Source organism: Leptinotarsa decemlineata, unplaced genomic scaffold (genome assembly GCF_025532065.1).
Source record: "Leptinotarsa decemlineata unplaced genomic scaffold, Ldec_3_MD MMD2_P_RNA_scaffold_12, whole genome shotgun sequence".
In the NCBI taxonomy this organism is placed as follows: Eukaryota; Metazoa; Arthropoda; class Insecta; order Coleoptera; family Chrysomelidae; genus Leptinotarsa; species Leptinotarsa decemlineata.
The window spans coordinates 3,532,459-3,557,517 of NW_027412526.1; the positions used below are offsets into that span (position 1 = coordinate 3,532,459).

The 25,059-nt window shown below is 33.5% G+C and overlaps 2 protein-coding genes across 3 annotated transcripts; one reads left to right on the forward strand and one right to left on the reverse strand.

The window, feature by feature from the left end:
* The first annotated feature begins 809 nt into the window (after positions 1 to 809).
* LOC111504043 (DDB1- and CUL4-associated factor 10) lies at positions 810 to 16,298 on the forward strand. Its single transcript, XM_074171935.1, has 7 exons — positions 810 to 1,189; positions 1,431 to 1,544; positions 7,922 to 8,033; positions 8,251 to 8,508; positions 10,525 to 10,734; positions 12,845 to 13,091; positions 15,762 to 16,298. The coding sequence occupies exons 1-7, from the start codon at positions 954 to 956 to the stop codon at positions 16,139 to 16,141; spliced, it is 1,557 nt and encodes a 518-aa protein (XP_074028036.1). The 5' UTR covers positions 810 to 953; the 3' UTR covers positions 16,142 to 16,298.
* A 985-nt stretch (positions 16,299 to 17,283) lies between these two features.
* LOC111504055 (uncharacterized) lies at positions 17,284 to 23,732 on the reverse strand. Of its 2 annotated transcripts, none has more exons than XM_074171955.1 (5): positions 22,975 to 23,732; positions 22,644 to 22,810; positions 20,666 to 20,859; positions 17,719 to 17,946; positions 17,284 to 17,489 (listed from the first exon to the last, which is right to left on the reverse strand). In XM_074171955.1, exons 1-4 carry the CDS (start codon positions 23,300 to 23,302, stop codon positions 17,721 to 17,723), a joined length of 915 nt encoding a protein of 304 aa, XP_074028056.1. In that variant the 5' UTR covers positions 23,303 to 23,732; the 3' UTR covers positions 17,284 to 17,489; positions 17,719 to 17,720. The 2 variants fall into 2 exon arrangements, with proteins under 2 accessions (XP_074028056.1, XP_074028050.1); XM_074171949.1 differs by having other exon boundaries at positions 17,729 to 17,946; positions 22,975 to 23,727.
* Between the last annotated feature and the right edge of the window lie 1,327 nt (positions 23,733 to 25,059).

Below are 25,059 nucleotides of genomic sequence, written 5' to 3' on the forward strand. Positions count from 1 at the left end.
TACAGATTCTGGTTCGGGACAGTATTCCAAGCTTTCGAGAAGCCGCCTTCGCAATTCCAGCGATATGATTGTGCCAAGATATATTGATGTCCATTTTAACCCACAACAAACTTATCGAAGCAGAAAGCGGAATTGTCTGTCCTAACTTTTTTTGTAGAAAACCGATGCCTGGGTTTTCTTGGCATTGAATTCACCCCAATTTGATCCTTTAGATCCTCATTAGGATATGCAACCTCCTGCTGACGGTGAAGATGTGCATCTGCAGCCGATGTCCTGGTATCCAAATGGAATGACGAGACAAGTGTGCTGTCGTCAGCAAAGCAATATATTGGATTCTTGTTTTTATCCAATAAATCGTTGATATACAATAAAAAAGGATTGGAGAAAATATGGATACCTGAGAAACATATCTTTGGTTTGCACAGAACTAAAATCTTCTACTCAGAATACATTTTTGTTCTGTGGTAGTGTCATTCATTTGGTTGTTTCGGTTAATAATATGGACTGGCCGTGACGTCACTTTTACATATATTCACTTGCAGATCACACAGCGTCTTGACCACTGCGTCACAGCTCCTTGTGACGAATCAAATCCCACAATTTTCACAATGCAACACGTAAAACATTGTAACGTATCTAACGTTGAGTGTATGAGTGACGTAAATGCCAAAACTTGAATCTCTTCATCTTTTGTTAGTTGTTGGAGTCAATGTTTCCTCTTCAACAGACTGTCCATATTATTACGTCACTGCAACCAACGTCATACGAACACGCCCTCTAGTACTTTAAGGTTAAACTAACTTGGCAGATTGATAGAATAAGTTCTTCAGTTGCGCAGTGTTGTTCATGTTTTTATGATGTTTTCATTATTTCAATGTGTAGTATCGCGATGATTAAATATTCTGTATGGTATATTTTATCGTAAAATTGTGATAAGTACTCGTTTTAATGACATGAATTCGTCAAGGCTTCTCCCAAAAAAAATTTGTACCAACAGGATTTGTGATCCTTACTGTTTCGTGAATATTATCGACAAAAGGCCTTTGGGCCTGGGGAAAAACTTGGGATTCGACGATTTTGTTTATTGTCAATTGTACCAAAACTTCCAACAATGTGAACACGGGATTCCAAAAGGGGGACCAACAACGGAAACAGGAGGTATCTTCAATTTGGAATTCAGCCTTGACGGGTGAGAAATATCAATTTATTCATATAGGTATGTCCTGTAAGGTCCAAAAAAAGTTCCATGCAGAATGTCCTCTAAATAGATATGAACTAATTAATTATAATTATAAGTTTATATTATTATCACGTATCTGCTTTTACTCATTACTGGAATAATTATTAAATAATTAATGCCAACTTCCTTATGTTAATTGTATTTCTTAGAAATTGTTGAAAATTTCAATGCTTTTTTTTGTTGACTTCAGGAAATTACTCCTTGGTGCTTGTGAAAGAAAGCAAATTGTGCTTCATGATGCAGGGAATCAAAAATTCATCAGTGAAATCAAACATGCACACGACAGTTGTGTTAATAATGTGAGGTAAGTTTCCAAGCTATTAATAATAAGTAAGTAATGGTTGATTCATTGTCCAAGCTATTACTTATAATTTGATAGTTTCGGGTATGTTCCATAACCCCATTCTTTGTTGGAAAATTGCTTTCGCTTAATTGATGCATGAATACTTTACTTTGAAGTGAAATTGACAAGTGAAACTCTCAAGATAGCGACTGGACGACATCTGGGAAAAACAATTAAATGGAAAAGGGGGTTTTGTGACGCATCATTTTGAAGCTCCCGACGAATACTTCACAACGCTAGAATATGAAGTCAATATCTTCACCTACTACAAAATGGCGGAACATTCAATAATTTCCTGAAGACAAACACATTAATATCAATACTTCTTGAAAAATTCCTTTTTATCTGCCATATGGCAATTCCATCAACCCGATAAGGTTTGTTAAGTTATTTTTTGTTTATAAAAACGGAAAAAATGTCAATATGACAATGAACATCAGTGTTCAGTTGAAGTGATACCAACCCTCACGTTTTCCGGGAAACACATACCTAATATCCAGAAAAAATTAATGTTTGGGCAGGAATATTGCGAAACCATATTGTAGGAACCTCTATTGATCAAAATTTAACAGGGGAACTGTATTTGAATATGCTGGAAACTACTGTTGACCCTCTCATTACTGAAATCGTCGAAGCGAATCCTAATGAATTCGATATTGATATCTTATTCCAAAAAGATGAAGCACCGCCACATTACTCCAGACAAGTAAGAAACTATTTGGATACTCTTTTCCCGGTCGTTGGATTGGCCGTCGAGGTCCTACAGAATGGCCAACCCGCTCGCCAGATTTGACATCTTTGGACTTTTTTCATGGGGTTATTTGAAGCAAAAGGTGTACGAAACTGAACCTGCTTCAAAGTTCCGCCATTTTGTAGTAGTTGAAAATATTGACATTTATTCTAGGGTTGTGAAGCATTTGTCAGGAGCTTCAAAAAGATGTGTCACAAAACCCCCCTCACTATTTAATTTTTTTCCCAGATGGCCATTTCGAAAGTTTTATCTGTCAATTTCACTTCAAAATAAAGTATTCATGCATTAATTTCATTATCCCAATTTTCAATTTTTTGAGTTGACTCGTTCAAAAAATAAAAAGGGGGAACATTAAAGAAATGCACTGTATTGATAATTCAATAAGTTATACCAATTCTATCAAATAATTAGGATCATCTTTTGAAAATTAATCGTCTACGAAACATTTTGAAATTATTCGAAAAAAGGTACTACCCCTCATTGGTATTCTATTCAAAATCAGGAATTTTAGTTCTCTTAAGTGTTTGAAAAATATTTATTTCAGACATATATACTCGCAACTACATTATCTTCACAGTATTTCTATTTTGGGCCACAATCCTCAACAAAACCTTTGAAATATTCACAAAATAAAACTTTTAAAAGCACATATAAATTATCGTTCTCAGAACCGACAATGAATTTGTATAAACCAAAATATTTATCAGATTTTAACTCGCTATACAAACAAAAATTTTGTTGTTTAATTCATTCAATAACAAATGAATCAAGAATTTCAAACATGAATTTCAAAGAAATTAATAATATTCATAGTCATAACATAAGACAAACAAAATTATTATCGGTTAGTAATGCAAAATCCAATTTGGGACGGACATCGATTTATCATGATGGAATTATCAATAAATAATACAATTCCTAAAGATAGGAAAAATCTTAAACTGCTCTCAAATTCAAAAAGCAATTCATTGAATTAAATTGAAAATACAGGATTATATGATTTTTCATATGGTCAGGATCATCTAAATAATAATAATAATTCAGTTAACTAGTCCCAATCAACCCCCTTTTTCAGTATAATAATAATGTTTGTTTCATAAGATTGAATACATATACATATAAACAAGAAGAAATGTAGAAATAAACACGACAAGCCACTGAAGCTCATAGACCTTGTGTATGACAAAAAAAACTGAAACAATAAACTAAGTTAAGACGTTTTGTGTTTGATTGAACAAACAATATTACAAACTAAACTATCACTCATAACGTTCATCATTCATGCACCATATACGTAGAATAATTGAAAGTCATATGTCTTATATTTCATTCAATGTCCTGTTCTTAATGTGGTCCTTGATGACTGTACTTTTGTAGAGTTTCTCTCTATTCTATAAGTAAGTCCTTGTTCAGAAAGATTGCAACAGTACAGAATATGGTGAACAATAATGACAGATGTGAATTAAAACATATGAATAAAAGTTCAAATATATGTATAACGCTTATGTAGATCATGAATTGTAAAATTATTTCCATTTATACTTGTGAATATTTACATTCTTTTTTGTGTATCACTATTTCATTTTTTTTAGTTCCAATATTTCATTTATCCTACCTATTGCTATATCAGTTAGCCATAGTTTCAGTTTTTTTTTGAATCTGTTATCACTTGTATTAGACTTTATTTCAAATGGAACTTCTGCATAGGCAAATATTTTTATATCAAATATGGATAATTTCAAATTTGACTGTTTGCCCATGTTGATCATTCTACTGGTGTTTTCTTATTCAATTATTCCATTATACAATAACAGGAAATCTTCTCTTCAAAATCGAGGGATGAGATTAATTCTAAAATGTGCTAGATATACCTCAATAACCCATATGTTAGGGACTTTACAGTGGCAATCAGTAACCAAAGTGTTGACTTTCTGAGCAATGATCTTCATTTTTGAAATTGTCAAGGGTTTGATGCCAACTTATTTCAAACAGTTCATCAAGTTCAATCATGAGGTCCACGAATACTGTACTATCATGTGGATAGAGCTAATACTAGAAAAGGTATGAACTTACTATTCATACGAGGTTTAGTTGAATATAATTCCCTTCCAAATGAAATTAAAGAATGTGATACACTTGTATCGTTTAAGAAAAAACTCTCGAAATATCTGTGATTGTTATGAATGTAGTTAAATTGTATTGTAGATTTTCAGCTGAATTGAGTCTCAAGTTATTGTATGGTTTTGATATTTGTATTATGATTATGATAGGTTTTTATAACCTATCAACAAACTCAATATCCACTGCTCATATTAATTACTTGTCTTATTGTTTGTTCATAAATTCATTATTTTGTTAAATTTGTTAATTTAGTTAAGCCCTATTCGTAAATAGATAGCAGTAGCTTTATCAAGTGATTTGAATAGTTCAAATTGTTTCTTACACTAATATTTATATACTACAGGTAACCATAATTGAGACTACCTCCAAAAAACTACCTGTTCAATTATGATGATCTGAAGCACATTACCTCACATCTACATCAATAATAATTCTTTCTCGGTTTTCAAGAAAACAAGTTCAATAACGGTGATCTGTTCAAATCCAGTTGGTCATTCATCAGATTGTTTGAATTTTTAAGTTTATTAATTTCCATTTCTTCCAAATGATTCAGTTTCAAAGCTTTTTTTTCTATGTGCAAAATTTCGAAATCTTCATTAAAGATATGATTTTCTTCTAGAAGATGATTTGAATATGTTGAATTTGTTTTCATATAACTAGTATGATGTTCCTGGATTCGATTCCTAAATGTTCTGCCAGTTTGACCAATATATACCTTAGGGCACGTTCCACACTTTAATTCATATACTCCTGATTTCTGGAATTTGGATGTTTTGTTTTTATTATTTTCAACTTACTTTCCCAACGTATTACTTGTTCTATATTTCTAATTTCTTAAAAAAAAGCTTTGATGTAGCTGGGTACGCAATATTAAATTTAATTAACACATCACTTAGAACCGGTGTGTTTCCAGATCAATTTAAGATTTCCACTGTTGTTCCTGTACCGAAAATTAACTCAATTAAAGCTGAACATTTCAGACCATCAAATATACTACCAACTCTTGAAAAAGTGTTAGAAATATCTGTATATAACCAATTAATTCAGTACTTTAATACCAATAAATTGTTTATAGGCAACCACTCAGGTTTTAGAGCTAGACACTCATGTGAAACGTCTCTACAATTTTTAATAACTGAACGGAAAAATACAATTGATAGAAATCAGTATATTGTTGCGACATTTCTCGACCTTAAAAGGGCATTTGAAACAATTGATCGAAATATTCTACTTGAAAAATTAAAATATTATGGGATATCAGGGATTGTTTTCGATTGGATTAAAAGTTACTTATTCAACAGAAGACAAAAAACTAAATTTGGAAAAGAATTGTCAAATGAACTTATAATTGAGAGTGGCATACCCCAGGGTAGTGTGTTAGGTCCATTGCTTTTTATTATTTACCTAAATGATATTAATCACATATCTGGATCACACTGTATAAATCTTTTTGCAGATGAAAATTTGGATCAGGCAATTATTGAAATGAATAAGTCTTTAAATAGCATTGAAACATATTTATTTATTAATAAACTGAAACTAAAAGTCAGTAAAACAAAAAGTATGATTTTGACATCATCTTATAAGTATGATCAAATTGTTTGGGCAAATGCTGTCATAAAAATTAATAATGTTAGCATTGAAATTGTGACTGAAATAAAATATTTGGGTTTTATAATTGATAAAAATTTAAAAGTAAATGGTCATGCTGATTTTATTTGTAAAAAAATATCTAAAAAACTTTTTTTGTCTTTCGTATATGTAAAAAAGTGTCTATGTATGCTAGGTTGACTCTTTTTAAAAGCCTAATACAACCTCATTTTGATTATTGTACAACATTACTTTTTCTACTTGGTAAAAATAAAATAGCGCAATTGCAAAAGCTTCAAAATCGGGGCATGCAATTAATATTGAGATGTAGCCGTTACTCAGCAATTAAATCGATGTTACAGTGTCTAAACTGGTTTTCAGTTGAAGAACGTATATTATATATGACTATGATCTTTATATTTAAGCGGCATAAAGGATTGCTACCCAATTACTTTCAAAAATTCTTATTGAGAAATAATGAAGTTCATGATTACAATAAGAGAAGAAACAACAATTTTTACATTAATAAAACTAACTCTAAATTTGGAATGAGTAGTATATTTCATAAAGGCTTAAACGAATTTAATAAACTACCACAATTTGTATAAGAATCTAATTCAATAAACCAATTTAAGTCATCATTAAAGAGGTATATTAGTGACAGCTCATTATGATATTTGTAATTTTTTATTTTTCAATGTGAACTAACCTAACAATCTATAGATATGTATGTATATTTGGTTTTCTTCGAAAGGTACTTTAAAATGTTATTATATTTACATAGTTGATGTCGTGAGATATTTATGAATTTGTAATTTTTCTTTTTTTGTATATTAGGCTTGCCTACTTAATAAATAAATAATAATAATATGCAATTTTAATATCTCATTTTCTCAAAAATGAAGCCACTTTTTCCGTTGGTTGTCCAAAATACGGCAAAGCTCTATAATTTTGATTATCTACCCTATCAATAGGAAAAACGTTTTGAATCGTTTTTGCGTAGACTTTCTTGGCAAGTATTTTGTTTATTAATTCGGCTTTAAACCCATTGTTAACCGCAATTTGCTTGATGATATTAAGTTCTTTATTGAAATTATCTATTGAAAGAAAAACATTGAGTAATCTGTGAATCATGGTATTATAAGCTGCTACATTGTCTTGATAAGGATGGGTAGAATCGTAATGTATAGTAATATCCGTATAGGACGGTTTGTGATAAATTGAAAAATCATGTTTGTTGTTCATTCTACTAATTGTCAAGTCCAAGAAATTGATCGAGTTTTCTGCTTCTATTTCAATAGTTAATTTAATGTTTTCATGAATTTTGTTAATATCCTTATGAAAAGTATCTAATTGTCTCATGGTACCTGTAAAACATACCAAAAAGTCATCCACATATCTATGCCAATGCAAGAAATTCTCAATCAAAGGATGTTTAAAGATCGACTTCTCTAAATTGTTCATGAAAATTTCTGTAAGTAAGGGGCTTAATGGGTTTCACATAATTAAACCTTTTGAGGAGGAATGAATATTTTTACTAAATTGAAAATAATTTTGTTTGAGACTTAACAACAGAAGGTCAATGATTTTTCGTTTTATGACTATGTTCACTCTATTTTTATCTAATAATTCTATTACTAAAGTAATAGTATCAGTATGCCAGTAAATAGATTCTGCACATCAAATGATAGTAATTTTGCGTTATCTGCTAGAGGTATGTTCTCTATTTTATTGATTAACATGGGTTGTTAACTACTGACTTTAAGACATCTTACTTACAGTAGTAATTCTTATTATCACAGTTCGTGATAACGGATATGTTGTACTTTTTCTAAAATTTTACGAAAGAAAGAAATTATTTTGAATTTTTTTGTAGATTCCTGAATGACAAACATTTTGCGAGCTGTTCAGATGATAACTTGATAAAGCTATGGGATATAAGAAAACTAGTTTCCCCTATGCAAACTCTGCATGGACACACAAACTGGGTAAGGTGTCTTCAAACTGTTTTTGAAAATCTAATTGTTGAAATTAATCCAAAAATAATGTGGTCGATTGTAGAATGGCCCACTACATTACCAGATTTTAGCATGTTGAACTTTTTTATGGAAACATTCAATATGTGAAGTCAGTGGCACTGACCCCTTGTTCATCTATTTATTTCATACAAAAGACTCGATATTGTGATTCGTTGTGTGGTTCAAGGTAAAAAATATCGAATGGTCCACTGAAGACGACGTTATGGTAACATCTGACTTCGACGGTAACATTTTCTCGTGGAACTTGAAGACTGCCAACGGAAATAGTTTGAATTACGACAAAGTTTTCCTGATGAACGGTCTGATGAGGATGAAGCTGACGGAAGACGGTACGAAAATGATTATATCCACTACTACGGGTTTCATGATCATCATACACGACCTGAATTTGTCGACTCTGGCTACTGATTTGAGATTCTTTCGGGTGAGTTATGAATGAAAATATGATTTATCAATATATTTGGTTTTATGTCATAATTGCCTGAAGTATGTTAAGTTGTTTTATTTTCGGGCATCAAGTTTTGTACCCTCTTCATTATAATCGTTTGCTTATCATATTGCCTGTTCAAAATATTTCAAAATTCTGTTGACCATAAAATTTAATTATTTTCTGGATGTAGTTCGTTGAAAATATCTGCAGCTTCATGCATTGTTTTATAACCATCTCTCCGAATTAAAACTAATTTTGCCTTTTTAGGAATAATTAACAATTCTCAATGAGATATTTGCAATCATAGACATTTATTTAAACCAACTCTTAACAGACAGAAGTTATTTTCAGAAATTTTGTCTGTGGTCTGTTAAATTCTATGCCTGACATTTCGACTACAGCTACAGCTTACTACTGACACATCCAAAAACGACATTAATTGCTAGTTCTCCCATGTTTGAGATCATAAATTATCCCACGGTCGAGAATAAAAACACTACCACTGCCACAACCAAAAACTACTTCATTCACAAGTTCTCCCATATTTGAGAGACACTGCTGCAACCAAAATCCACATTAATCACAAGCTTTCCCATGTTTGGGAATACAAAAACTGATTTACCACTGCCACAACCAAAAACTACATCCTTCACAAGCTCTTTCATGTTTGAGAATAAATTAACTGTTATACCACTGCCTCAACCAAAAACTATCATTCACAAGTTCCCCAATGTTTGAGAGACACTGCTGCAACCAAAATCCACATTAGTCACAAGCGCTCCCATGTTTGAGAATAAAAAAACTCATCTACCACTGCCACAACCAAAAACTAAATCATTCACAAGCTCTTCCATGTTTGAGAATAAAAAAACTGATTTACCACTGCCACAACCAAAAACTACGCCAGTCACAAGTCCTCCCATGTTTGAAAGACACTGCCGCAAACAAAATCCTTATTAATCACAAGCTCTTCCATGTTTGAGAATAAAAAAACTGATTTACCACTGCCACAACCAAAAACCGCATCATTCACAAGCTCTTCCATGTTTGAGAGTAAAAAAAACTGATTTACCACTGCCACAACCAAAAACTACATCATTCACTTGTTCTGCCATGTTTGAGAGACACTGCTGCAACCAAAATCCATGTTAATCACAAGCTCTCACATGTTTGAGAATAAAAAAACCGATATACCACTGCCACAACCAAAAACTACATCATTCACAAGTTCTCCCATGTTTGAGAGACACTGCTGCAACCAAAATCCACATTAGTCACAAGCTCTCCCATGTTTGAGAATAAAAAAACTGATTTACCACCGCCACAACCAAAAACTAAATCATTCACAAGCTCTTTCATGTTTGAGAATAAAAAAACTGATTTACCACTGCCACAATCAAAAACTACATCATTCACATGTTCTGCCATGTTTGAGAGACACTGCTGCAACCAAAATCCCTATTAATCACAAGCTCTCACATGTTTGAGAATAAAAAAACTTATTTACCGCTGCCACAACCAAAAACTTCATCATTCACAAGTTCCCCAATGTTTGAGAGTCACTGCTGCAACCAAAATCCACATTAATCACAAGCTCTCACATGTTTGAGAATATAAAAACTGATTTACCACTGCCACAACCAAATATGACATAAATCAGTTTCACCCAGCGTAGAATCCAGGTCAGCTTTTATATTGGTTGGGCTGAGGCCAAATAAAAGTATTGTATCACATAATAATGACCCATTTTCACAAATTCACCGAAAACGTTCGCTATTGATGGCTGCCAAACAAATACTAAACAACGCAGCGTCTTCAAACTTGAAACATATAGATTGTGTATTTTCTAATACAGTGATACTTTTCTAACAACTACCGCCATCTCTAGGTCATACCAGGTACTTCTGGAACCACATCAATTGAGAAAATGTATTTTTTGTCATTAATATGAATATGTTTCTACATTACGATTTTCTATTTTAAATAAAGACTATTATTATTATATTTCAGCCTAGTCTGTATAGGTTGATGCAACTTAGTGAACAATGCTTCCCAGTTGGAACAGTACACAACTATTTGTTTTCTCCGACGAGGAAGAGGAACAGAATCGAATTCATCGATGATTTCCCGCAGGAGGCCGAAGCCATTAGTTCTCTTCAAATACATCCTCATGGTTGGTGCGCCGTGTCTAGAAATTTAAATGGAGACGAAAACCAGGAGGTAATCAATATGAAATTTCAACAATATATCCCCATGTAGAAACTTTCCAGGTTATAATTTCCAACAAACCTAAAATTATGTCGAGCAACATCAATCCTAAAAAAGGGAGATACTAATGATTGCAATAACTATAGATTTATTACTATAACTCCCATTATATCAAAGATCATTGAAATTCTAGTCAAAAATAGACTTCTTGATTGAAGGGGGTAGATACTTGAATGATGCTCAATATGGGTTCAGATCGGTGAGGTCTACATCACAAGCAATGACGGAACTTGTTCACACCATTACCCATAATAAATATTTGAGCATCTGCACTCGCTTTGCGATCTATCTAAAGCATTCGACAGTGTTTCACATGACATATTATTCAGAAAACTTGGAAAATATGGTATTAGAGGCATTGCTTATGACCTAATACATTTTTGGGAAAGTTTTTGGTTCCTTTCCCAAAAATTAGTCACTCCTAAAAATATAACCGTTTCAAATTACCTTATACATTCTTTTTTGAAAGACGCTTCAATATATATTATATAACAATGTAAAATCTAATACCAAAGGCATAGAATACCTCAGGGATCCGTACTTGGTCCCCTTTTATTTATTATCTATATAAATGATCTTCATACATATATTGATAAAGCAGATGTTTTTTTTATATGCCGATGATGCAACTTTTGTCATAAGTAACCAACAAGTGGGGAAGCTAGATCAGTAGTCATCTGAAACACTGACAAAATGCGAAACATACTTTAGCCCTAATGATGTATGCTTGAACGGAAATGAAACTCAGGAAATAACTATTGCAAATAGATCCCAAATGTCTGGCAGTGTTTACCAGGATTCCACCTTGACAACAAATTAAATTGGAATGGACATACGACATCGTTATGCATTGAGAGGACTGAGGAGTTTAGTTTCGAATGATGAGCTGAGAATTGCACATTTTGGCATGGCTCATTGCCACATAAACTATGGAATACTGATATGGGGTGCTTCCTCACATGCTAGTGAAGTATTCATTATCAAAAAAAAAAAGATAATGAGAGATTCAGAAAAAGTTGATTCCAGAACCCATGCTAAACCAATCTTTATAAAATTGGTCATACTAACATTACCTTTTAAGAATTGAAGTTCAAAGTAAAAAATTCACTTGTCACCCAAGCTTTCTATAAGATTGATGAGGTATTCAACTGTCAGTGGTCCTAATATACGTATGTGTGTGTGTATATATGGGTATGTATGTATATATATATGTGTGTGTATATGGATGTATATATGGGTTTGTATATATCTGTGTATGTATGGATATATATGGGTGTGTGTATATATGTGGGTATGTGTGTATATACATATATGGACATGTATGTATATATATATCTATATCTTTATTTGAAATAGGAATTCCTAATATACATACAAATCTTAAAAATTATGATAAATGTGAAAAAATTGTCAATATCGCGAAATATATGAATACATCAATTATAATAGCTACTAGTAATAAAATACAAATAGATAAAAACAATTTTTATATCAATCTGTTAAAAAAATATTCTTCAAAATAAGTGTAAAACAGTGAAACATATGAATGTGTGTGTATAAAGTTAAAAGTATTTTAAAAGCTAAAAAGAAAGAAAAGAAAGTTAAAAGAACGAAAAAAATTAATAAATATCCAGTGACCTTATATGTTTTTTTAGCTGATATTTGAAACTATCGATAGTGACCGAGCATTTAATGTCTTGAGGGAGTTCGTTGAAATCATTCAGTCCCCTGAGTATATATATGTGTGTGTGTATATATATATATATATGTTTACCTGTATATGTGTGTATTTATATCGTTAATGTACATATGTGAGTCATAACTCTTGTGTTGTGAGGTTTTTTCTCATGTACTGCATGTATGTTTCTTTATATTTTCAGTATGACGTACCTAAGCAAATTTTGTTATTGCAGATATTTTCGAATGTAACAGAAATTGTAATTTGAAGTCAATAAAATTTCTCTCTTTCTTTCTACTCAACCCAGTATTTTTGTGGTTCGTATAAGATCTTCCAATCCAACGAGAATAAACAATTTCCGGTATATTTTCGTATCGTTTCTAGTATACCACCGTCCACGACATCCAAACCAGAGACCCAAAAGATTACGAAAACGCTTTTACGACCGTCGAAGAGGAGCTTCCTCGAGAACAAGAATCGGAAAACAGCAACAACTCGAGACCGACCGATTTATGGATGGGATACATTCCCCTTAACGAGTACTATGATCGGGAACTCAACGAAGCGTCCCAAAATATGTGGGATAACTTCCAGCTGCCAGGAATGGGGATACTCAACAGTGGACTCATTGGTAAGGTTGATGTACTGGCTATGACTAGTATACAGTGAATTTCTTTAATGTCCCAAATTTCTATTTTTTGAGGTGACCCGTTCAAAAAATAAAAGAGGGGAACATTAAAGAAATGCACTGTATTCTTTCGTAAAATTTGAACACAAAATGTTATTCGACTTCAGCTATTACCCGTTAGATGGCGCAGCACTGGCTTCTCATTAATTAGAGACAGTGTTACTTTGGCTACTGCTACTAAGATGGCGCATCAATAGCTTGATTACAAAGTGACTTCGTTGTCCAATAGATGGCGCAGCAAGACTTTACAGGAAGTTAACCAATTCCACATCGAGCATGTTTCGAGTTTAACTATAACGTTAGTGGAACGGCGACTGCATTTTTCGAAAATAAAATAGGATCATTCAAAAAGTCGATATTGTACTCCGTAGATTGGTAAGGTTGATGTACTGGCTATGACTAGTATACAGTGAATTTCTTTAATGTCCCAAATTTCTATTTTTTGAGGTGACCCGTTCAAAAAATAAAAGAGGGGAACATTAAAGAAATGCACTGTATTCTTTCGTAAAATTTGAAGGCGGCAATAAGAAAATCCGTTGGTGCCAAATCTGGATATCTTGTGAGCTATGTCCTTTACCTTAAATAGGTACAGTTGTAAAATTTCATTGGTGCCAAGTCTTGAAGTCTCGGTGGCCTCTGTCCATTACTTTAGATAGATAGATTTTTATTTAAATAGGATATCCTAATAATATACAAATCAACTAGAATGGTAGAAATAAAAAAAAAGGTGTGTGTTACATCTAGAAATGACTTAAATGTATGACAAACATAAGTTCAATAAAATATTTTTAAAGACATTACTACAAAAATAGCAACATTATACATTCGAAAAATTTCAATGCAACATGTAGAAAAATAAATTACATAATTATTTGAAATATATAAGGAACATTAGATGAAAGGAATTATACAAATTACAGCTACAGGTAACAAAGACATAGGTAATACATATCATATTTGTACATTTAAAACAAATTTCTCCAGTTCATTTTTGAATATGTTCAGAGATGGGCTATTTTTAATTGCATTAGGTAATTTGTTGAACCGATCAAAACCCTTGAAAAACAATGAGTTCATAGTATTTTTGTTTTTTGTTCTGTTAATATATAAGTTATTATTATTTCGAGTGAAGTGGTGGTGAATATCGTGATGAAAGACAATATACTGATTAAAATAAGATGGTCCTAAATTGTTCAATATTTTGTATACGAAGATCATTGTGAAATATAGCAGTCTTTGGGAAATGGATTGCCAATTTAAAACATTGAGCATAATAGTGATAGGAGTATCTCTACGGCACTTCAAAATGATTCTCATACCACGATTCTGAAGTTTTTGGAGTTGAGACAATTTATTCTGATTGAATAGATATAGGATAGAGGAACAATAGTCGAAGTGTGGCTGAACAATTGACTTGTAAACTGTGATACTTGACTCCGTTGAAAGATTATTGGCAATTCTAGAAAAAAAGAATAATTTCTTTGAAATTTTTTTATGAATATACTCAAAATGTTCATCAAACGATAGAGTGTTATCTATCTGGAATCCCAGATATTTAGTTGAATTCACTATTTCAATTTTGTCATCATCAATGTTGAGATTAACAGTTTTACAGTCTATTCGGCTGTATTTAAACTTGGTGGTGATTATCATCGCTTTAGTTTTCATCACATTCAGCTTGAGTTTATTAATTTTTAAATACTTGTTGACACTTGCTAGAGTATTATTCATTTTTTGTATAGCCATCGTAAGGTTCACATCGCTACATGCCAATAGAGTATCATCAGCAAAAAGTTCATAAATTCACAGTCGACAAACAATGGCATGTCGTTTAAATATAGTATGAATAGAAGGGGTCCCAGAACACTACCCTGGGGAACTCCAACGTAATTGTCAATTTCACAAGAGAACTTTAACTCTTACCCGTTGTTTTCTGTTGGTCAAGTAATTAGATAACCAATTATACACTTTGCTCTCAATTCCATATATATTCAATTTGGCTAGTAGTATAGACCTATCAATGGTTTCAAATGCTCTTTTGAGGTCAAGGAACACGACTACAACAAACTTATTATTATCCAGCTCAGATTTAAATTTGTTTAGAGATAGTTGCACTGATGACTCACACGAATGCAATTTGCGAAAACCCGATTGATTGTTGATTAAAATGTCGTTTTTTTCCACATATTCTATTAGTTGGTTATATACTGCTGTTTCAAGTACCTTCTCAATCGGAGGTAAAGTGTTGATTGGCCTGAATTCTTTACATTTAATAGTATGAGGAATTTTGGGTATAGGAACAATAGTACTACTTTTCAATCTTTCTGGTATTTCGCCAGTTTCAAGAGAGGTGTTGATAAGGTGCAATATAACGTGACCGATAGTCTCAAAAACTTGTTTCAGTATTTTGAAGTTGAGGATTTCATGTATACTGCACTTATTATCCAAGGAAATTATAATTTTATGTAGGTCATTTAACGAAAGCAATCTGAATTCTGAGAAAGTTTTGTATAAATTAAATATCACCAATATCAAAAATTCAATTGGTGGCAAATCTGAAAGTCGTGATGGCCATTATCCTTTGTTTCATATACAGTTGGTAATCTCTTTCAGGTACAGACTCCTCCTTCAGCACCTATTTCCGCCAGTGTCCGGAGCAGCGCACGAGAATAATAAAGAACCTCCCCCGCATGACGCATTTCATCAGGGAGAAGGGTGTCGGAAAGGGGTTCATCAAGGAGCTGTGCCTCTCGAATGACGGCCGGGTGATATTCTCCCCCTACGACAAGGGGGTGAGGCTGTTGGGCTTCAACTACAAGTGCCAGGAAATGTTGATGTGCATTCCGGATAAGCCGCGGCAACTGAAGATCGTTAAGGAGTTTGCCAATCGCCACAAAGATATCGTAGTTTCGTGCAAGTTCAGCCCAGTGCATCATCAGCTCGTGAGCGGGTGTATTGTAGGGGATATCAATTGGTACCAACCTGTGTTCTAAGACTATCGGACGGATTAATCTTTGTGGAGTTTCGTGTGCCTGTGATTTTATATAAGAAGCGTTTTTTTGTGTCGGATCATTATCATTTACTATTAATTTGTTTAAGATTTCAAACAAATGAACATTTCTTTACCATAAAGTTTATATGGTACGGTCATTTTTGTTTCTTTCCCAGTTCATAATTGTTTATAGAAATATTTATTGGTACAGTGAAAAATTGCCAAATACTTTTTCAACAAGTAATTTACTCCACGGAAGAAAAAAAAACAGAAAATGTGAGAAGCACACGAACTTATTGAAATCTGTTGATCCTTTCGAAGACGACGTAAACAAAAATTTTAGAAGGTGAGATAAATTGTTAATTTACTACGTTCATTTATCTGTTAGATGTCTAAACAATGACTAGAAAAAGTAGGAATACAAAATATTATTCAGCTAGCAGAGCAGTGGGTGTTTTGAAAATTACTAACAGTATTACTTTGTCTCAGCTACTGTTCCTTAGATGGCGTAGCAATAGTATTGAGAAAACGTGAAATACTAGTTGACTTCAGCTATTGCCCGTTAGATGGCGCTGCAATATATTTTGGGAAATGAGAACAAAGTATGCTTATTTGTTTCAGCTTACGTTTCTCATATAAGAAAAAACAATGATAATTGAGTACTTATGATGCACTGTTTAGTACCTTTGGTGTAGTAATGAATATAACTGAAGTTCTATCCCAAACCATACCGTTATTTTTAAGATTGACATTTTCTTCCCGAAGCTGGAGTTTTGTTTTAGCTACTCCTGAAATACTAGTTTACTAACTATTGTGTATTAGATAACGCAAGATTTTTTTAGGCTCATTCATCAACTGAAAAGTCTGAACACAAAATGTTATTCGACTTCAGCTATTACCCGTTAGATGGCGCAGCACTGGCTTCTCAATAATTAGAGACAGTGTTACTTTGGCTACTGCTACTTAGATGGCGCATCAATAGCTTGATTACAAAGTGACTTCATTGTCCAATAGATGGCGCAGCAAGACTTTACAGGAAGTTAACCAATTCCACATCGAGCATGGTTCGAGTTTAACTATAATGTTAGTGGAACGGCGACTGCATTTTTCGAAAATAAAGTAGGATCATTCAAAAAGTCGATATTGTACTCCGTAGATTTTTATTTTGAATTTTATGTCTCCCATTTGTTAAGGTTGTCCTTTCTTCAGCCGATGAGGCCTGAGTTTTATCTTTGGGAGAACTACCTTCAAAGTACATTTGCTGTCGTGCCACTCTCTCCAAGCTTCGATATGTCTCTGTAATGTCACTAATAGCCAGGACGAGTAGGTGAAATCTATGGCGGCCATACCTGAAAATTTGAGAAATATACATATTAGGAGTCCAGGAAAAATCTCTATAAATGAGGAACTTTTTCTTGCCCATTATAATAGTTCTACAATTTTTACACTACGAATTTTATTCTTTAATATAACATCAGGTAATTACAAAACTTGATTAGATAGACGATTAATTTTGGTAAATAGCCTTGGAAAAGAGGTTACTTATAAATATGTTAGTTATTGGCATGTTCAAAGTACCTCTACTCACCAAACACGGCAGAAAACGCAATGATATGAGACGACAACGTTCCACTTCGAATCATATTCGACTTTACAAGTGTATCGCATATCATCATCAAGATATAAGTTGACGCTATGGCGCATGGAGTATAAATCGAAAATCCTACCACGTCCCAAATGATATCCCTCAAGTGTGGACCTGGATGACGTAGAAATACCAGAACAGACCACGGGATGCTTTTGTATCTGGAAAATAAAAAATATGTGAACTCGCTTTTAATTTGTCCCAAAAATAACCTGAGATAGGCCTGGACAGGGCTCGATTTGGGAGTCCGGAGGCCCTGGGACAACGAAGGAGTCTAGGCCCCTAATTATTCATTATTTTGGGGATTTTTTTCACTAATTTTATTAATATTATTTTATTTTCATCTTTGTGGAGCCCCTCTCCTGTGGAGGCTCCGACGCGGTAGCCCTGCCTGCCCTCTCCCAAATCCGGCCCTGGGAATAAGTTGTTTATACCTCTAATTATTCATTATTTTTCGGATTTTTTTTCACTTATTGTATTTCTCCTTCAATTCATGGGTAAAAATTACACATTAAAAATAAGTATTGCCACTAAATTGCTCGATCAAATCAAAAATTACCATAAGGGCTTTTTGATATATCGATAACAATATTATTGTTTGTGCAAGTATTCTTAGTAAAAATGCAAAAGAAAACTTTTGAAACAATTTAATAAAACTGCTACGTTCAACATGATTTTATCGAAATCATTTCACACAATGGGGAATGTTCCTCCTGACAAAAATCAAGTAGTTTTCATAAAAGAGCTCTAAAACAATGCATTTTAAACTTATCATTTCAACCTTTTTCTTTAAAAAAATATTTAAATACTTAAAAAAGAGGAATGAAATAATGCATTCAGCATTTAAAGGGATTCGTTTCTATTTCACCATTTGGCAACATCGGTTATAGCTAATAAAGGACAATGAATCTGTTACCTGTATGAGACAATGACATATTTTAGAGGCGTGCTGTTCTGTTTACTTATGATCCAAGTTCCGAGACATTCTGTGACATATGACCTATCGTGCACCTAACATATCTTCCTCTATAAAAATAAATAACAAAACAACTGCAAAACAAAGGCGATTCACTTCTGTAGAAAGCGAAAACTTCATAATATCATCTAAAGGAACAATTCGTTCAGGCCAGTCTCAACACCCTACACAGTAGGTTAATGGACTGACACCTATCAGAAAACAACTACTCCCCTGGCTAATACCACGAAGGGCGTTGGATTATATCCGACAGGTGTCAGTGCAGGATTCTTCACAGAAGTTATTCCTGCATATGCTGTTGGCAATACAACTGCCGCAATAGATTTTCAATTATTGGAACACACTTGCAGACCGGTTTCGGGCTGTTTGGCCACTCGTCAGTGCAAGGTAGTGTATATCATCAACATAAAGTCGATGATTTCCGATAATTGAAAATCGAATTCCGTCAGAGTATCATTCCTCGAACTAAGCTGAAGACTACAACAAACAACAGGTTTGTCGTCGCTCCATCTGCCTGTGAACGAGGTAACCAACTGCATATCCAAATCTGCCCAATTCCTCGTAAAAACGTGAAAACTTCATAATAATCCCAACCTCAACATGAATGGAACACCTATACAGTTTGAAAACAAAATAAAATTTTTGCAGATGATATTTGACTCTAAACTCTAAACTGAATTGGGGAGCTCACATAGATAATTTGATGGAAACAACATATTATCCCAGATTCGAGAGTTTTCACGCTCGCTCACAGCCCACCCCACCGAGTACAGGGTGGGCTGTGCATTCCTTGTAGATGGACACCTCCATAGCTGATCGATGCACTCTACAACCAGCGTATACACAGCAGATTTATACGCTATATACCAGTCTTTATTATTCTATGAATTCGCACGAAACGAAACTCATTTCCTAATTTGTACCGACTCACTGAGTTCCATAAGATCATTCCAAAATAAATTTACTCTTGACCCCCCTTGTAAGGATCATTCTTGCCAGAACACAAATTATGAAGGAAAGTGGTAGAACTGTCAGCTTCATGTGGGTGCCTAGTCATTGTGGCATAAAGAACAACGAGGATGTGGATAAGGCAGCTAGAATGATTGCTAACTCTAACGAATATGAAGATGTACCACTCCACTTAGAAGATCTGAAGAATTTTAATAAAACCAAAGAAGTATCTGACTGGCAGACTCTTTGGAATGAAACTGAAATGCTCGAAACCAAGTGTGTTTAAGCGAATCTCACCACTGAAATTGACCAGGAAAGAACAAGTTGTTCTCACGCGTCTGCGAATCGGCCATACAAAAATAACACACCTTTACTTGCTCCTAGGAGAACAACAACCTCTATGTACTACATGCCAAACAGTACTAACGGTACAACATATGCTTGTAGAATGTCCAAAATATGATGAAACCAGGAGACAGCGTAATATAACTGGGGCAATGAAAGAAATTATATGTGATGATAGACGAACATTGAGTAACATGATGGCATTTTTGAAAGCCGCAAATATAATAGATGAAATTTGAAAAACAAACAACAAGTCCGCGGCTAATAACCTAGCAGTTGATGCCACAAAAAAAAACTGTTGTTTATGTGGCTTGTGGAGGTGGTATTGAACTATAATTTATATTTTGCCTTGATTGTTGATTTGTAAAGATACTTTTCCTTTTTTAAAGTAGAATATCTAGGTACGTATAAATTATTTCAACTTGATATAGGCGCTGTTGCCAATATGTGAATTAGAAACAAATCCCTTTAAAAATCAAAACCCAACATCAATTTGAATACTTTTCGAAGTGAATTTGAAAAACTCATGAATTAAACTCAACTTTATTTTGTTCAAACTTGCATTTGCTGTGATAACCCAAATTGAGGAACATTCTCTACTAACTTACTGTGGTTCTCTGACAATTTTGTAATGATGCTGACATAATTCGCAGCTGCTGTGATTTGATTCCTTCAACCATCTTTCCAAACATTTCAGGTGAACCAGAGCGACTGTACCCCTACATCGACAGGGCGTCAAAAGATCGTCTAAACTTTCTCCCCCGTGACATATTCTGCAGATATACTCGGCCATAGAATTGGACTGAAATATTGAAGTGATTGTCAGAAAAAGTGCAAAAATGTAGAAATAGAACTGGTGAATATTTGATGAAAATCCATGTTAAAACTAATTAATAGATTTTATTGTGTGATTTGTGTTCATTTGTGGTTTTTGTAAAACCCTTTATAGATAGATAGATAAATTATTAGTGTTTTATGCAAGTCAATACATACATATTAATAAAATTAGCATATGTCAGGCATCTATTAATATTTACATAAAATAGATGCTTACAATTCGAAGAAAAAAGTGGTTTTATAAAAAAACATTTATATCTTATAAGTACATTTGAGTTATGTCAACGAGCACACTTAAAAACAAAGCAGTAAAATATAAAATTGGGTATTATAAAACAACGATAAATGTCTATATGGTTAAAGAACTTATAGTGCAGGAATTCTTCGGTAAACTGTATTACTTAATTAGTGCAAAAATGTGTTTTTGTGGCAAAACAGCTGAAACTTTCGAGACGAGTTTACAAACATAAAAAAAATGAAAAATTGGTAATCGAATATACGTAGACCGCGAAATTTCAACATTTACCTTATTTTCTTTCAACCGACCTCCTATAATATAATAATAATGAACCTTGTGGAACACCCAACTCGAGGTTGATGTGTTTCGGAGAGACTTTAGTGAGTGGGAGAGAGAAACGTGTGACGTAATCGATGCAGAGAAGGATGGAAGGAGTATCGGGGAGATTCAAATAGCGCGTGCCCCCTTGGAACACCGCCTCAACCCTCGGGCCTTCACCCCTGAGCCCCCTTGTCGCGCACCAGTCACGTGGTCTTAGTGATCATCGGCAGCTGAGGGAAATTCAAAGAAAAAATCTACCTGTCGTTCGTATGGGGGCGACAGCTGGTTAACGGAAACACAGACTTTTTTTTATCTGTAGGTTCCGATCGAATGTCATGAAAATTACAAAAAATTTAGCGCCATAAGAAAATCTATGGGAATTTGTGCTAGAACCCATGTTGTTTATCTACTTTATTCCGTATCTCATGACATATTGAAGATTTGCAAAATAGGGAGATAAAACTGCCTTCTTTTCTAGATGTTTACTGATTATTCTCAGTCCATAGGACACTTTTCCAAACTACGAAGAGATTTCCTCAAAATTTTGTGACCAGTTCAGCCATTCATCAATGTCAACACCCAAAAACTTGGTGTCACACAATAACTGAAAAGTGGTACTCTCAAATGATTTATCATTCCTCTGCTGTTAGATAGTTTGCAAAAATTATCACTTTAGTTTTAGACTCGTTCAACACTAACTTATTTGTTTTCAACCCTTGAAATACACCGATACTACATTTGTGTTTCCCTCGTATTCTGTTTAGATGAAGTTTATTAAGTATCTTTTCACGTAGGACACAGTAAAGAAAAGTTGTTGATATTTGAAAAGTTCAGGGAGCAATCGTTTTTCATATATCATTCCATTGTTTAATTTTCTTTAAAATATGAGACAGGAACATTCTTTAATCTAGATTGAAATGGAGTCTCTTGAGAGGAATTCGTTCAGTCACTTGGTCAAAAATACCATACTTGTGATAAATTGGTTGTATTGCAGTAGGACAACAAATAAATCCACGAACAAGAACATCATTGATAGATATCACAGCCATGGAAGCTTTGCCCTTGTCAAATATCAACTTAAAGAGGGCATGTGAACCAAAACTTGTATTCTGAATTCAATGGAATATACAATTCACATAGATTATCTTACTTTTGCTACTGGCGAATAATAATTAACAAGAATTACTCACACTTGAGTCGAGCAGCGAAACAAATATGTCCTTTGAATGCACATGCAACTTATTCGCATGGGCAATACTTCGAGCTGAGAGCAATGGAAGAGTGTGGATTTTTCTTGCTTCAAATATGTCTGCCATTGTCGACGATCTGTCTTCTAACAAATCTTCTTCAGAATTTTCTGAGGGAAAAGCATCATTATTGAATTCCTCTTTGGTTTTTTAGGTCTCCTAAGTTGAAGATTCAACGAACCATTTTTTGTGATTAATTTGATTCTCATTCTCTGACTCGTACCATCAAGAGGAACAAAATAACTAATAATTTGAAAAGCTAAGCTTTACTCACCATACATATAAGAATTCGAGGAGCAGTTACTTTTAGAAAACAAAGCCACATCGGAAGAAATCTTCAGATAAATTTCCTGAACCTCTTCTATTTGTATCTCGTCTCCTTTACTGGTTCCTGCGGTCAAATCAGAACCCTCCCCTCTGGACGCATTTTTCTCTCGAAGCTTTTGGAAGTAGCTGTACTCGCTAGGGGTGATGAGGCAGACGTTCGAATTCTCCGGATGAAGATGCTCCAAATGGGGCAGACTCAACTTCAGCAAGCTTGTAGTGGATTCGGTGAGAATGAGAGTTACGAATGTATCTTTGTTTGTTCTATCATTTTGCATATTACGTTGAATTTGATGGCGAAGATATTTCGGGGATGGATGATATGACAGATGAAAAAATGTGAAATGACAAGTGGGGGATTTTGAAGGGTTGATATGGAAAACATCATACAGGGTGAAATCAAGCTAAAGAATAAAGAATTTTTGATCCAACACCAAATAGCCCTGTTGCCTTATAATATTGTATAAAACCAAAACTTGTGTTTCAGGCTCTTTACTAAACTTCAGGTTTTCACTAAACTTCAGTTTTTTTAGCTAAAAATCAGGTTCTTTTAACTAAACTTCAGGTTATTCGGATTAAACTAAGGGTTTTTGAAAACTTCACTACTTCAGGGGTTTCTTTACGAATCTTCAGGTTTTTTTACCAAACTCCATTATCATCTCTACTAAACTTTAGGTTCTTACTAAACTTCAGGTTTTTACTAAACTTCAGTTTTTTTTTAGCTGAAATTCATGTTCTTCAAACTAAACTTCAGGTTATTCGAACTGAATTAAGGGTTTTTAAAAACTTCACTACTTTAGGAGGTTCTTTATGAATCTTCAGGTTTTTTTTACCAAATTCCATTACCATCTTTACTAAACTTTAGGTTTTTACTAAACTTCAGGTTTTGTTTAGCTAAAATTCAGGTTCTTTAAACTAAACTTCAGGTTATTCAAACTAAATTAAGGGTTTTTAAAACTTCACTACTTTAGGAGTTTCTTTACAAATCTTCAGGTTATTTTACCAAACTCCATTGGGTTTTTACTAAATCAGGTTTTTTACTCAACTTATGGTTTTTGAAAGTAAACTTCAGGGTTTTTACAAAACTCTTTTTATACTCAACTTCAGGTCGCTTACTGCATAATGGTTTTTTCACAAAACTTCTAGTTTTAACTAAACTTCAGATTTTTTCCAAGTCTCTAGGTTTTGCCTAACTTCAGTTTTTTACTAAACATCATGGTTTTTACTTAACTTCCGATTGCTTACTAAACTTCAGGTTTTTTAAAACTGAACTTCCGTTTTTTTCAACAAACTTCATTATTAACATTAATAAACTTTGGGTTTATTACTAAACTACGGGTTTTTCACCAAACTTCATTAACATCGTCACTGAACCTTAGGTTTTTACTAAATTTCAGGTTTTTTACTAAACTTCAGTTTTTTACTAAACTGCATCTATAACTCCTTAAATATATCAATAAATAAGATCATAATGGCTTTCATTTCACGCCCAATTAGTAAATGCAAGTCCAAGTTTTTTTTATGAGCTATATTTTTATAGGTTTACCAGAATAGATCAATTCAATGACAATTACCCTCATTTCTAGCAGGTGGATGCATTTGCTTCAGTTTTTTTTTATAATTTTTTGGAAAGTACAGAAACTCAGTCTACAGACTTAAGCTATAACCCATATTTGAACAACTCCAAGATATGATGGAAACAGTAAGTGAACACAGATCTACTTTGATGAATCTACCAAAAATATCGCTTGTTTTCGAAGAAACAAACACTTAGCCATAGTTGAGAAAAAATCCCTAAAACCATTACACACTCACCTTCAGTGTCGGATAGATTAAGTCGACTTGTGTATCTTCCTAACTTTATATTGGACACAGAGGGAGAACTTTTTCCGAAAGAACAAATGATCATAGAAGTCTTCAATTCAGTATTAACAAATCCTCCTTTGGCGGAATGCCATGAATTTGATGATTAGTATCTGAATTATATTTGGAAAAGTACGAGGTAAATAGTCGTTTTTCCAAAGTGACTTGGAAT

Bases quoted from the DNA above. Each gene is read 5' to 3' on its own strand.
- LOC111504055 (XM_074171949.1), bottom strand. From the start codon at position 23,302: ATGCAAAATGATAGAACAAACAAAGATACATTCGTAACTCTCATTCTC. The intron at 20,860-22,643 runs GTGAGTAATTCT...TCAATATTTCAG, and splicing joins TTTCGCTGCTCGACTCAAGT to TCCAATTCTATGGCCGAGTA. The intron at 17,947-20,665 runs GTAAGTTAGTAG...TTTATTTTCCAG, and splicing joins AAAATTGTCAGAGAACCACA to ATACAAAAGCATCCCGTGGT.
- LOC111504043 (XM_074171935.1), top strand. From the start codon at position 954: ATGAATTCGTCAAGGCTTCTCCCAAAAAAAATTTGTACCAACAGGATT. The intron at 1,190-1,430 runs GTGAGAAATATC...TGTTGACTTCAG, and splicing joins TTGGAATTCAGCCTTGACGG to GAAATTACTCCTTGGTGCTT. The intron at 1,545-7,921 runs GTAAGTTTCCAA...ATTTTTTTGTAG, and splicing joins AGTTGTGTTAATAATGTGAG to ATTCCTGAATGACAAACATT.